This window comes from Peromyscus leucopus, chromosome 5 (assembly GCF_004664715.2).
Source record: "Peromyscus leucopus breed LL Stock chromosome 5, UCI_PerLeu_2.1, whole genome shotgun sequence".
NCBI classification, from domain to species: Eukaryota; Metazoa; Chordata; class Mammalia; order Rodentia; family Cricetidae; genus Peromyscus; species Peromyscus leucopus.
The window spans coordinates 42,519,491-42,535,032 of record NC_051067.1 but is presented as its reverse complement, the minus strand read 5'-3'; the positions used below and the strand labels follow the sequence as shown (position 1 = coordinate 42,535,032).

Below are 15,542 nucleotides of genomic sequence, written 5' to 3'. Positions count from 1 at the left end.
ATCATCAAATTGAAAAGGAGGTTCTGACCTTTTGGTCAAAGAAGGGGTTATTTGAGCTTCAATAGGATAATGGTTGCAATTGACTGAAATCTCTCAGGTATGTTTAAATCATGACTTTGTAGCATTTTAAAGAAAATGATTACTTTGGGATGATAACTGAAAACCAATGAAATCTCTTGAAAACTGCTAAGTAAAGAATAAAGCATGTGTTTTGGTTTTTCAAACTGAACTAGGTACTATAGGAAATTATTAAAATAAGATAATGAGGGAATAGGTTACATATACTTCAATTAATGTATGAAAACTTGGAATATTACAATGGTATACTGTAGCTGAAGTTTTCCTGGTCCTGCCTGGCCCACGGTGAGGACAAATCTCTCCTACTAGCTTCCCCCAAGTAAACATACAGAGACTAATTTACTTATAAACTGTATGGCTGTGGCAGGCTTCTTGCTATCTGTTATTATATCTTAAATTAACCCATTTCTATAAATCTATACCTTGCCACATGGCTTGTAGCTTACTGGTAACTTACATCTTGTTACTCATCGTGGCAGCTGGCATCTCTCTGCCTCAGCCCTCCTGTTCCTAGAATTCTCCTCTCTCTTTGTCCTGCCTATACTTCCTGCCTGGCTACTGGCCAATCAGTGTTTTATTATCAATCAATCATAGCAATACATTTACAGGATAGAGAACATCCCACAGCAGTATACCTCCCAAAAAGTTGAGACATCTCACCATGAAGCATCAATAGCTGCTAAAATTACAAAGAGGACAGAGGACAGGAAGGGAAATAAGGAAGGAGGGAAAGAGGAGAGGAAGAGAGAGAGAGAGAGAGAGAGAGAGAGAGAGAGAGAGAGAGAGAGAGAGAGAGAGAGAGAATATCATGTATCATTTTGCCAAGGGAATCAAATTGGAATGTCCAAGCTCTGGATCTAGGTTCCATTATAAGAAATTACAGAGCTCAGAAGAAACACATTCAATTACACCACAGGTGTACATGAAGTTAGGAAATCCCAGGTTGTGGGAAGTGTTACAAAGTTTAGATGTTTTCTTTTGCAGGTGGATAAAAATGGGTAAAAGATTATATGGAGCACATTGATAGAACCTCTGAGGAGGCTAATTATCTGTTCTTTCTGAACTGAAGTCTTTACAGAGCAACTTGTCTTTCTCTTTTTAAATAATATTTATTTTTATTTTATGTGCATTGGTGTTTTGCCTGCACATGTGTCTGTGTGGGTGTCGGGTCCCCAGAACTGGAGTTACAGACAATTGTGAGTTGCCATGTGGGTGCTGGGAATTGAACCCAGGTCCTCTGGAAGAGCAGTCAGTGCTCTTAGCCGCTGAACAATCTCTCCAGACCTGAGGAGCTTATTTTTCAAAAATGGAAAACTATACATTCAATTTATGTGGTTTCTACACCTGTTTTGTTTTACCCAGAAATGGTTTTTTTTAATTGCTAACAAAATAACTACAATTTACTTATAGACCCATATGAGTGAATATGTAAATATGAAATCCTGCAAAAACAAAAACAATATTCATTAAGTTCATTTCTCTTTCTAGGGAGTTGGTGGAAAATAGAACCAGGGCAGACAAAGCCAGAAGGTGTTTCCAGTTTATCTGCTGTGATTTAATTTCACAAAAGACCTGATGTAAATACATCAAGATCTTAACAATGATCCATCTGGGACATTATATGCAGGTGTGTGCATGCTATTCTCTCCAAATCTTTCTTTTTGAGTTCTAAATATTTAATCTTGTAAATTCATATAATGAACAGTGCAATTCTCAGAAAATGATTTTTTGCTACTGATGTGGGGTAGCATATAAATAGAAGATACAATCACTGTTAGGTTGGATACCAGAAAAAAATAATGTCAGCCTTCTTGGTGAATTAGTTTCTATGAAGAGAAAGAAAATTTGACTATTATGTACACAGAAAATTGAATAAATATTTTCTTTCTGCTAAGTCTGAAAAACAAATCCACAGCTGTCTAAAAGCACCCATCAGTTCCTTGGTTTGCAGAATGGGTGAGAAAGTTAAATGAGAGCCAGGTGAAACGAAAGGGGTGTCTTTGATACCTCCTTCCTATTTGGGATTTTGAGATCAGGAATCCTCCCAGCCTAACATCTGTATTAGTAGGACTGTGTGTGTCTGTGAATGTGTGTATAAGTAAACAATTATTTATTGACTTCTTAGTATCTGAGGTGATTATCATCAGGTGGAAAAGTCATCATTATTGTGTCACACTAATGGTAATTGGCCATTCAACACTTTCTCCCTATATGGCCTCAGTGATGTCTGCCGTGATAGAGAATGTCATACAGAAAATACCTAGAGTGGACATTTTCCTTCAGTCTCTATAAACACCACAAGAATAGGAATAAAAGAAAAGCACAGGCAAATTCTGCCCCGTCAGCCTCCTCTGGGTGCAAGCTCCCTCATGGTGACTCATGGAGGAGAAGACAAGCAGACACAGAGCATCAGGGCCCTTGCAGATTTACCAGGCAGGTAGCTGCACAGTCTCTCCATCGCCACCTGGACCGAAGAGTTGTGAACTTCAGCCAGCTGTTCAATCACAGATACCACCACCACGCACCCTGCAAGGAGCAGAAGAACATGTCAGCAGGTCGCACTGGGCTGGAGGAGGTAGGGAAGGGAAATAGAAAGACTGGGTCCTTAAGGACACCAACTGAAACACAAAACTTCCCTTGCTTTCACCCTTAAACATCTGCAGCATACCTAAATGCACTGGGATTTACAGTGCAATGAGGAGACTGTGGGATCATGGCTCAGAAAATCTGGGGTTGTCAGAGTAGCTTCACCCCTTTGAACTATGTGACTCTGGGGAAGTAATTCATCTGGCTGAAACCCCAGAGAAACTAAAAGAAAGAGATGATGCTTAAATGAGATAGGGTGAGGAGAGTTGTATATACTACATAGGTACTAGCTTCTCAAATAGCCACTTGCTCCTCTGCATTAGGTGTCTTTGTTATTGGCAGATCATTCCTATCCCACAAAATTGTGGCCTGTGACCTAAAGTCATTTTTCTAATTTTGAGCAGTAGTGAACATTTCCCAGAAGACCTGGGAATGAGTTCCATACTCAACACCTTCCCTTTTTAAGCTTTGGTTACCTTATAAAGCAGGAAATAAAATGCTTTCTACAGTGCAAGTATGATGGTTAATTGAGATGATGATGCAGCTGAGTGCGCCTTTAGAACACAGCACCCCGTGAAACATCTCAGGCTACAAAGCTCACAGTGCCAAATGTTATGAGTGTCCAGAAGAAAACTTGAGCACATTAGGAATATATTCTTTCCCTTACTTTGGTATAGGAGAAGTATGACACCCCAAAGTTGCTAAGCTCTCATTTCTCCAAGGTTCTATTACTTGCCTCAATCTACCAAGCTGCTGGATGGGTACAAACATTCTTTTGCTATAAGAAAGATACTCCTTCTTCATAGAAAAGTATTGTCTTGGCCCAAGATCTGCAAGTGTGTGAGAAGTTGCTAGACTTTATCCTCTTAGGAAAAGTAGGCACTTGTTTGATGATTTGTAGTCCACAGTTCCATATGCAGACGCTAACTAGAAGTGAGACCGAGAAAATCAGCGAGCTGGGGCCCTCAATTTACATACTAATTAAAGCCAAATTCCCACCATGGTCCCTGGGAAAAAGTGAGCAACGCCATCAGGCATTTCTAGACACAAAGAAATAAAACCTATAAAAGGAGAGGATACCATGAAGAAGTGAGAGCAATCCACCTCTCTAGATAGGGAAGTGCCTGAGAGAACTTTGCTTACAGTTGCTCTGTTTCCTCTGACTGGGGAGGTGGTGCTCACTAGACATGAGACACTGAGACCTGTGCAGCTGCCATCTGTCTGGGCTGACAGCACCTACTTGGTGTGTTCAATAACATCAACCATCGAGTGGCTGTATTTTTTAATGAATTCACAACCCTTGAGGGTTTTCTTATATTGCCATGAATTTAGTAGCTGATGCCGATTAACATTCTATGGCCTCAAAATCAAAATTTTCATTTTTATCTGTTCTGTTTTAAAAGTATAAACATAATGCGATCTCATTTTAGAAAACAGGGAAGACATGAACCAGGATAGCAAGATAATAACCCACTCAACTTATCTGATATGACCAATTGCACTTCGTTTTGTGTTTATCAAGTATATTTTAAAAAATTAAACTGCAAATGGAAAATGACAAATAGTTTTACTTCAGTGCTGTAAGAGGCTGCAGTGCAGTTGAAAAGGAAAAGGCTTTGAATAAAACAAAACACAAGGTTCAAATACTGCATCAGCCATGGGCAAATGCTCGGACTTTGAATGGGCTGTCTACCTTTTAAAACTTTATTCTTCAGTTTAGGGGGGACTCTACCTTCCTTAACAGTGGAGTGGAGTCTCCCTCTCTCTTTGAATGACTGACCCTGTGCCTGGTTCATAAAATAGGGGCAAGGACTGTTTACTGGTTTGAAGTGAGCCTATTTAAGAGCTTGTCAGGAACAATCTGATCACCAGTAAGGGTTTTCCTGGGAAAGGATGAATGGCTACTTCTACAGCTGCTTCCTAGCTCCATTATCTTACTGGTCTATTTCAGTTCCCACTTCTGGACAACAGGTAGCTTCCTTTGAGCCAAGTAGCAGATTCTGTTGGAAACATGCATAATGTGCAGCTCCTAATCAAACCAGCATGTAGTGAAGAGCAGCCTAATATACTGCTTTGAACCACTTTCACATTGATGCCCAGGGTTGATTCAATGTGGGGTGAATATGGGAATCTGGAAGTGACATTAGAAGGCTTAGTACAGTCACCAAACACAGATTCCATTGGGAATTGCGTTCAATACTCAGCCTATTGCTATTATGATTCCTGACATCTTAAATACAAAGGAATTCTGTTATTACCCCACATATAATTTGCTATAATTTTCATGAAAAATGTTTTCAGTCTGAACTCTTAAGCAGATGCAAAGGAGCATGAGTGATTTTCATGACTGAAGTGAACCAGGAGTATTTTAAAAGTTAGTTCTAGACCCACTGTGAGAGCAGGGTAATATTTATCAAAGGAATAAGGCTAAAATTCATTTTGACTTGACAGGATTTTCTTGTTAAAAATAAAAAGATAAAGCAGCATAAAAACATTTGTGAGTTGCCATGCTGCCTCTATTTCCCTTAAGATGCCATTCTTTGAGAGATTGAACTTTAAGAGGGATCAGAAATTAGCATGTTACTCCCCTCCAGTAAATCTGTATCATGAAGTAAACTCATTTAGTCCCAGCTCTTCCTCAAAGGCTCAGGTTTTAGAAGCTGTTTTTCCTCTCCTTCGATGCCAGTGGTTACTTCCAAGCCATTTGAAACCTTCTGCAAAATCCTTTCGAAACTTTATCTTCTCTACCCAATCAGCATCCATATCATGCTCTTCTCCCTTATCTCATAACTGCATACAGACATCTCCCTTATCTGTGACAGACACATTCTAGAACCCACTTAGGTACCAAAACCTGCAGATGCTCAAGACCTTCCGCCTATATACACCCTCCTAGATCCTATAAGTCACCTCATGGTTACTTGTAACACCTAATATGATGTGCATAGTTTGCAAATAGTTATTATACTGTATTGCTCAGGGAATAAATAAAAGAGAAAAAATCTGTATGTGTTCAATACAGACAATTACAACATATTTTGGTCACAGGTTGTTTGAATACATAGGTCTGGGAGCCATGGACATAAAGGACCCGCTGTACTGATGGCCTTGGACTGACACCAGATACTGCTCTGATATCGACTTCCTGGAGAGCAGTCAGTCATGTTTTTCTTCCACTCCAGGGACAGCACCATGCATGAGCACCACACATGTTTACCAAAAGAGTGAGTGAAGAAAACAAGCTTAGGAAGCACACTGTCCCTGTGGGGAGAGGGACTACCTCTCCAATAAGACATACATCAGAAACCTAAGTCAGGGTATTGGTGGCTAGAGAAACTAGTTCACTTGCTCCTCTTTTTTCTTCAGGTTGGGCAGACAGGGAGGGGACATGACAAAACCTGCAAATAGTTTCTCCCAAATCAGGGGAGTCTTGTGACCTTGACAAGAAACTTGTTCTAGGCAAGAAAATGCTAGAACTTGATGGGCCCCAGGTAAACAGAATGATCCCTAGTAGTGTGATCCTTGTCTGAGGGGCTTTCCCAATCCAGTTCCCCAATTCCTAACAACTTTATGATAATTAGCAGCCCAAGGACTAGCAAGAGGAGACTTTGCTGAGACCATGCAGAGCAGAAGTGGGAAAGCATTCTCAGCAGAGAAACAAGACCTACAGCCTGAAAGAGCATGGCAGACTACTCCACATTTCCCACAATTTAATTAGTGACACATTTTTTCTCCTGCCTACTTAAAAATCATAGCATGTTATAAATTAATAGCCCAATAGACATGCTAGGATACAAGGTGGTGAAGCCAAACATTCATTCAAATTAGCAGGACTGTTGGGGGAACATGAGACATAAAGGGGTGCTTCTTGGAATTTGATTTTAAGAATGTTCATTCCAGTGGACCCATGGATTGGGATTTCTCTTTCTTGAGAAATCTACTCCAACACTTATTTGCATTTGTTTTAAACCATTGCTTAAAAGGATGCACACAAAGTACCCCGGCTCCGTGGAGACCCGTCTGCTTCTTTGTAGTATGGGTACAGGCTTTCCTTTTGACTTTGACTCAAAGAAATCCCATCAAAGACTCGTGATGGTTGCAGTTCCTTAGCACTGCTGGCTAAAATTGGAAAATCATTAGGTAGATAATAAGGAGCCAGGCCGCAGGGGTGGAGAGAGAAAAAGTAAAGAATGAGAAACGCCAGACGGACCCTCCCACTCACCTGACTGCCTAGTGAAGAGTTAGGATCAAAAGGACCCCACAGATGTGCAGGTAATGGGGTTTGAAACACTGAACACCCTGGCTGGGAATGGCTTTGATGCAGGGCTCCGTCTTCACCTCCCTCCACTAGGCTGCACTCCCTTCCAGCTGAATTGTTAATTTGTGGTCTGCGGCGAAATGTGTGTTGCATTCTTCAGCAGCAAGAATGAAGGGCTCCTCTAAGTCTAATAAGCGCTTTCCCTGCCTTGACAAGCTAACAATTGTTTTCCTGGGAGAGACATGTGTGCGGAGTAATTCCTCCCATTACAGATTACTTGCTGGCCTCTAATAAAAGGCCTGGCTTTGTTCAAGTGTGTTTGTCCAACCTGGCTTTGACTTCAGAAATGAGGACCGGGAGAGCTATGCGTTTCGCTCAGTGGTCACTATCTAAGACCTCATATATAGCAAATCTCTTCCTATCTGGAGTCTGAAAATAGTGAGTGTAATGAAGCAGACACCCCTGATATAGCGAGGAGAGAAGCAAATGGGCCTGAGTATAACTTCCTGCCGCAGGGATCCGCTTCTGGCCAAGCACCTTAGGGAGACTGCGCACTGTGGCCTGGAATCCTGCCTCTGTGTGGTACATTAAAAATGCTGACCAGCTCAACATTTCTATGTCTCATGATGGGTGGAACTTATTTCACAGCCCTTTAAGTCTGTCCTCATAACTTGCTTTGGCAAATAGAATGTTCAGGAAATGACAGTGGCTTGGGATAGAACCCGTGCCTCAAGAGGCTTTGTGGCTGCCAGTGACATTTGACCTCTTGTGGGTTGCAGCCAAGAATGTGAGCTAACCTGCTTGAGGAAAATTAAGGCACCCCAGCCATAGACCTGCCAACTACCAGTTTTATGAATGAGGTCATTCTGGATCATCCATTCCTGCCATTTCCCCGTCTACCAGGTGTGTATAGCTGCTCAGGCCGGCCCAGGGTCTTTCGGCTGCAGGTATTCAACAGGACCTGGCCCACAGAATCCTGAGCAAGCACAGGATCGCTGTGTGAGTTGGGGTGTTTGTGAATTGCAGGGCTACAGTGATGGAGCTAATAGCATGAACACGGTGCCTGCAGCAGGAACACATTTAACAAACATTATTTCCCCTCTGGTGAGGCAGCCACAGGGGACAGACAGACAGACAGACTTTCCATGAACACTTTTTGAGACCAAAGCTCAGAAGTTTACCTATGAAAAATGCATGTCATTACCCACATTTTGACTTTTCTGGAGCTGAATTTACTTTTATTGCAGGTATCTACTATTTTTCTACATTTGGGTAGATTCTAAGGCTCTGTGTCCTAACCTACCTGCTACTTGGAATATTGCTTTTGATGAAAAAAAAAAAAAATACTCAGAAAGTTCCAAACTGCCAGCTGTGCCAAGAACACTGGAAAGAAGAGAGTGCCATATTCGGTAGTTGCTGGCGAAATCAAGAGCTGGGGGCAAGCAGAGGTCGGGCGAGGCCAGAGAAGGAACTAGGCTGTGTAAGAGACTTAGGGTCATGCTGTACCTAAGTCACCAATACATTAAAAGTGAGCCATGGGGGCGGAGGGATAGCTCAGTGGTTAAGAGCACTGGCTTCTCTTCCAAAGGACCCAGGTTCAATTCCAAGCACCCACATGGTAGCTCACAACTGTCTGTAATTCCAGTTCTAAGAGATCTGCCTCCCTCACACAGACATATATGCAGGCTAAACACCAATGCACATGAAATAAAAATAAATAAATCAAAGATTTTTTTAAAAAAGAAGGTGAGTTGTAAAGAAATGAAGTTAAGATACTCTGCACCATCAATCCCCTTACTTACAAAACACATACTTATTAGCACCCTGCAGGATGTGCTGAGAGGCTTGAGAACAGGCAAAGGGGAGAAGTTTATGCATCTATGTTTATAAAATAACATTCTATTAACTTCTTTTTTTGTGATATCTGATGGATTTGACATTGGGGAAAAATATAGCACAAATGATGTATTCTTTCCTCTTCTATGAAATTACATTTATTGGAATTATTTCCATCTTAATATTTTATGGAACTCACTAGTGTAACTCCATCCGGCCTTTGAGATTTCCTGTTCGTGTTGACTACTGTCCCCTCAGTGCATGCTCTGCCAAGAGGCCAGTAGGATGTTTTAAAGCCTGGGCCTGAGAAAGAGGAGTGTGGCCCCAGGTGAGAGTTCAGGGCCTGGGAGAAGGGAGAAGCGAGAGAGCCAGGCAGGCAGATGGCAGTTTCAGTCCTAGGGTAGAGTACTTTTTATTGGGTATTAAAAATTGCCAGTGTGGATGTCAATTTAATTAGTTGCAAAGTATGTGATTTAGGACAGATTGTAAATACGACAGTAGAACTGTGAAACTAATCTCTCATGTGGATATAAATAAACATGAACACCAGTGATTTGTTCTTATGCACATTCACTTAAAAAACACACAAGCAAGCTTTTAACTCTGTGTTGATAATTCTCTACCTTGAATTCTTTTCAATGATAGCTCTATTTCAATTCTTCTTCCACTATATAATTTATACCAATGTAATATACTTTAATGGTAAAAACTTTATTGATCACATGATTGTAATTTTTACATTAAAATTTTGTAAAAATTTAAATAAAAATTAAATTTTTATTAAGGATGGTCTATTAAAATTTTAGATAGGATTTCTAAAATAATAATTAATAAACATTAATAAAGCTAACATATAAACAAAATATATTCCCAATATAAGAGAAAACATTGAATAATAAGGCAAAAATTTTTTAGAATTATATATCTTAATGAAATGGTTAGGTCTCCTAAATTAATACCAATATCTATTCATAAATATCATATATCTATGCAGAGACAAAACTGAGCATAACTTTTGTTTCTGTGTTTTCATTTTTACACATGCAAGTGCTGAGAAAGGTATTTTCATAAATAGATGGAAATAGTGATATTTTCCATACAGAAACATCACTCGGTTCTTTGAACTTCCTCCGAGTTAAATACCAAAATTCTAGAATAAGCTACCATCAAAAATTATTTGAAATGATCTACAACCTGACAACTTTGTTGTCTCTTCTAGTTTTTCTGAAAGAACTAAACATCAACTGACTTTAAAAACTGTGTTGCTAAACAATGGAGTCTTTCACTTTTTTGGTTTTTGATGAATATACCTTGAAATTAACTAATGTTTACCTTTTAATTATATTTGATATCATTTTACTTAAACCTGTTAAAACTAAAAAAGTAGGAAAGTGAATGTTTCTATTTTCCATTCATTTTTATCTATATGCCTTTAGCAACTGCCTTTGTGTGTGTGTGGCATGGGGGATGGCGAGAATGGAAATCTTGCCTTACTCTTGATCTCGGAAGGAAACTATAGCTTAATCTGCAGTGAACAGTAGGGTTCTCATAGGTGTCCTTTATTAGGTTGGGGAAGTCCATTTCCTTTCTTTTATAATTTGTTGAGATATCTTAACAGATCTTGTCAAAAGTTCACATTTCTGCTGGGTTGATAATGTAACTATACCCTTTATTTTGCTAATTTAGTGCATTCCATCAACATTCAGATCATAAGTCAGTCATGCATTTCAAGCAAAGATGCCATTTGATCATAAGATACCATTTATTTAATTTTATATGTTGCTGAATTTATAATGTGGGTATTTTAAGAGATTTTAAATCTATGTTTATGTAGTAATGTTCTGCTAACTTCTTTCTTGTGGTATCTGTCTGGATTTAACACTAGAGCAAAATATAACACAAACTGGGTTATAGTTCTTCCTCTTATTTTATGATAGGAATTACATTTCATTGAAATTATTTCTTTTTTAATATTTTATGGAAGTCACTAGTAAAAACAGCTTGCCTTGAGATTTCATAAACTTGGCTGACATGCCCTAAATGCATGTCCTTCTTGGAATTTGATCTTATATATGCCTTATGTGAAAAAGAGGTATTACTGTTGTAATTAGTGGAGATGAGGTCATGCTAGAATAGAACAAGCCCATAATCAATATAGTAAACATTCTCACAAGAAGAGGCAGCCACACATCCAGAGGAGAAAGCAGAGGTTACACAGCTGTAAGACAAAGAACAGGATGACACATTGCAAACCCAGAAGCCAGGAGACAAGAATAGATGACCTCAGATCCCGCAACCTCCAGAACTGGGAGAGAACCCATTCCTGTAGCTGTAGCACACCTAACTGTGGCAGTTTTGTTTTGTTTCATTTGCAGCCCAAGAACACTAATATACTTCTAATTATTAATTTAATTTCTTGACTTGATATAGTTTCATCCAGGCCTTTTATTTCTTCTTAAGTCATTTTTCAGTGTTCTGGTCTTCTTTAAAAATTTTCTACCATATCTTAATTCTTGACTTTCATGACACAAAATTGTCCATAATATTCTATTATAATCATTTAATTTATTTTGGGTATATAGTGGTGTTTAAAATTATGTTTACCCATTTTAAATGGTAAGTTCTCATATGAGTTCATTGGTTTTGTTTATTTCCTCTCATAACAGTATCTGGTTTTCATTACTACACTTGTTTTTATTTTATTAATTTTTATTCTATTCTAATGTTTATTTTCTTTCTTCTACTTAGTTTGGGTTTGAAATGTTGTTCTCTGGATTCTTGAGGTAGAATGCAGGTTATTGACTTTAGATCTTTCTTCTAAAGAAAGTTATACATTTTTCTTTAAATATGATTTAGCTGGCATCATAATATAATAATATATGCAAATAAAAGCTATATATATGTATATATAAACTAGACTTCTTCCATCATGTTTTGGAAAGAAAATGTGTTACTTTGCTTTCACATTTTCTCATTCTTGAATTTTAATTTGATAGATAACTGTATGATTTCAATCTTTTAAAATAAATTGATGCTTGTTTTACTGAATGATCTGTGCTTTAATCATGGGAAGGTCCCAAATAATACCATTTTAAATAGCTTCAAAGCTAAATTTCAGAATAAATCTAATCAAGGGAGTACAACAAAAACTTTTAAGCTACTGAAAGAAGAAATTGAAAAGATGGAAAAACCTCCCATACTCATGGATTGGCAGGACAGATATGAAAACAGCCATCCTACCAAGACCAATCTGCAGATTCAATGGAATCCTCCTCAAAATTCCAGTATTGGTCTTCATGGAAATTGAAAACATTATCTTAAACTTAATGTAGAAATAGAAAAGACCTAGGATAATCAAAACAATACTGAACAGCTACACACCAAAAAAACCCAAAAAATTACAGGAGGTGTCACCAATCCAGATTTCAAGCTATACTAGAATTATAGTGACAAAACCTGCATGGTCCTAGTATAAAAAGAGACACATTTATCACCTGAATAGACTGAGGATGTGTGTATAAGCCCACAGTACTATAGTCACCTCAGTTTGACAAAGGCCAACAATACACTCTGGAGAAAGGAGAACATCCTCAATATACAGTGCTGGTCAAACTGGATGGCTACATGTAGAGAATGAAACTAGATCCTCATCTCTCATCCCTCATAAACCTCAGCACCAAATGGATCAAGGACCTGAACATATGACCTGATGCTCTGAATCTGAGGGGAAGAAAGTGGGTAATATTTTTCTACTCACTGGCACAGAATAAAGTTTCTGAATAGCATCTGATAGCACAAGCTTTAAGATCAACAACTAAAAAATGGAACTACAAAGCTTCTGTGCAGCATATGAAACTATCACTTCAGTAGCTAGGCAGCCCATAGGATGACAATTTTCAGTATATATACATAGAGGATTTGTATCTAGACTACACAAAAACAAAAAACAAGCAAGCAAACCAAAAAACTAAACATCAAGAAAACAAACAAGCCAGGCAGTTGTAGCACATGCCTTTAATCCCAGCACTCGGGAGGCAGAGCCAGGTGGGTATCTGTGAGTTCAAGGCCAGCCTGGTCTACAGAGTGAGTTCCAGGACAGACACCAAAACTACACAGAGAAACCCTGTCTCGAAAAACAAAACAAAACAAAACAAAAAAACAAACCAAAAAAGAAAGAAAGAAAGAAAGAAAGAAAGAAAGAAAGAAAGAAAGAAAGAAAGAAAGAAAGAAAACAAATGAGACAATTAAAAACATGGCCATGGAACTAAACAGAGTTCTCAAAAAATGAAATACAATTGCTGAAAAACACTTTTGAAAATTTTCTACATCCCTACCTATCAGGGGAATGGAATTTAAAACTACTTTGAGATTTCATCTTTCTCTAGTCAGAATGCTAAGATCAAACACCCAATGACAAATATTGTGGATGTGGTGAAGGGGACCACTTATCCACTATGGGTGGGAGTGCAAACTTGTGCATCCACTATGGCAATCAGGAGGAGGTTGGTTTCTCAATAAGCTAGAAATATATCCACCCCAAGATCCATCTATACCACTCTTGAACATTACTCAAAAGACTCCATATTATACTCTAGAGATACCTAGAGATACCTGCTCATCCATGTTCATTGCTGCTTCATTCACAATAGCCAGGAAATTGAAACAGCCTAGATGTTCATCAGCTGATGAAGGAACAATGAAAATGTGGAATATTTATACAATGCAATATCATTCATCTTTTAATAAAAAATGAAATTGTAGAATTCTCAGGTAAATGGATGAAGCTGGGAATACCATTTTGTGTGAGGTAACCTAGGTTCAGAAAGACTGATATTACATGTATTCTATCATTGTGGATGTTAGCCTTGACTCTTCAGATATGTGTGGTTCATTTGAAATACCTAGATCAGTAAGAAAATCACTAACAGGTTACGGAGAAGGGCTTTCAAGGAAGAGGATGTAGAACACATTGGTAAAGGGGAATAGTGGGATAAGAAGGATTAAATTTGGGTGGGGAAGAGAGCAAGTAGAAGAGGGAATATAGGGAGGAATAAATAACATGAAAGACCTTTCAAAAAGTCATGAAAATGTGCTACTGTAGAAGCTTCCATATATGTGCATATACGCACATATTATAATATATTTATTTATTTGTTTGTTTGTTTGTTTATATTAAGGTACCAGGCAACAATGCTGCTACAAGACACCTGAGACTAACAACTAGAAAGCCCAGTGCTGAGAATGGGCTGTTTCTTTTGATAGAGTTATTTGTTAGTGAGGTCCCATAGATTCCAAATTAACTTACAGGCTATTGCCAATATTCTTGGTTATCCTCCCGAGCTTAATGGTAAGACCCTGTTATTGAAGACACTGCATGCTTGAGTCATAGAACATGGAGAAATCAAGCTGTTACAGACCTGGATGCTTCATCCCTACTGGCTAGCTTTCTTGTGATAGAAGGTGCTGAGCAAGCAAAAAGAGGAAAGTAACCACCAATTTTACCCAGCTATGAAACCTGTGACCTACAGCATTGGCAGGCCTGACATGCCCACTGGTACAACCGTGGCATTAATGCCATGGCAGTACCCAAGAACTTTCTGATTGAACTTAATCCTTGTCCCACAAAATAAAACCTATACCTTGTACCATTATCAGGCCAAGACCCTATGGCTAGACAGGTCATAGGTCACAGGGAAGAACCTACTACTATTATACTACTAAATAATAGAGTATTAAATTAACTTCTAATGACTTATCATCATACCAGTAGATCAATGCACCTCTCAGTCCTCATCAGAGAATCTTTTGTTTGCAGTAGATGGCACAGAGGACCACAACTGGCCAGGATAAAGAATGTAAAAGAGATGCAGAATGCTCGACCCTGAATGTAACATAGATGCTGGACCCCTCTGTTCAAAGCATAGAGATCGTTGAATACGAGGGGACAGAGAGAGAATAACAGACAGATGTGGTTGGTGGCTGTAAGTGAATGGTGTGTTCTGGACACAGGAGGGCAAATGCACACATGAACTCACAGCAGGTGTGAACAGCATTCCCAAGTCCTTTGTATGTCCAACCCCAGCGTGGAGAGGGGAGTTGGACATGACATACCACTTCTAGTTGTGGAGCAATTGGCAATTGTTAGCTGCAGAGAGAAAGGAAATTAAATTTTCTCCATAGTGGAGCCCCTGGTACATTGACCAGTGGAAGACCACACATCCAAGAATATTTAGGCAGCACAAATATTCTTGGTTTTGATGGGTTGAAAAAAAGAGAAGAAAAAGACACAAAGGTGGCCTGGGAAAGGCATGGGTCTAGGAAGAGTTAAGGCGGGAAGGGTGAATATAGCCAAAATATATTTTATGAAATTTTCAGAGAATTAATAAAAATTTTAAAACTTCAAAATGGGACTGGGGAAATGACTTAGTTGGTGGAAAAGCGTTTGCTGTATAAGCATGGTAACCTGAGTTTGATTCCTAGAATCCACATTAAAAATAAATAATAGCTGGTTATCCTTTGCTTTACATCTCGAAGAGAGAGAAGAGGGATTCTAAGAGCAAGGACCATCAAGATCATGATGGGAAAATCTGCAGACAACCAAACCAAGCTAGTGGGAACTCATGAACTTTAGACCAACAGCTGTGAAGCTTCCATGGGACTGGAGTAGGCCCTCTGCATAAGAGAGACAGTTGTGCAGCTTGGTCTGCTTAAGGGGCCCCTGGCAGTAGGATCAGGATCTGTCCCTGGTGCATGAGCTGCCTTTTGGGGGGCCATTACCTATGAT

The 15,542-nt window shown here is 39.0% G+C and overlaps 1 protein-coding gene across 1 annotated transcript in view; it reads right to left on the bottom strand.

Annotated features, from left to right (window-relative positions):
* Aoah (acyloxyacyl hydrolase) overlaps positions 1–15,542 on the bottom strand; it is a 209,362-nt gene that overhangs the window by 180,971 nt on the left and 12,849 nt on the right. Inside the window, exon 2 of the mRNA XM_028860502.2 lies at positions 2,509–2,604. Coding sequence (XP_028716335.1) covers positions 2,509–2,604 — 96 coding nt within the window. The remainder of the gene's footprint in view (positions 1–2,508; positions 2,605–15,542) is intronic.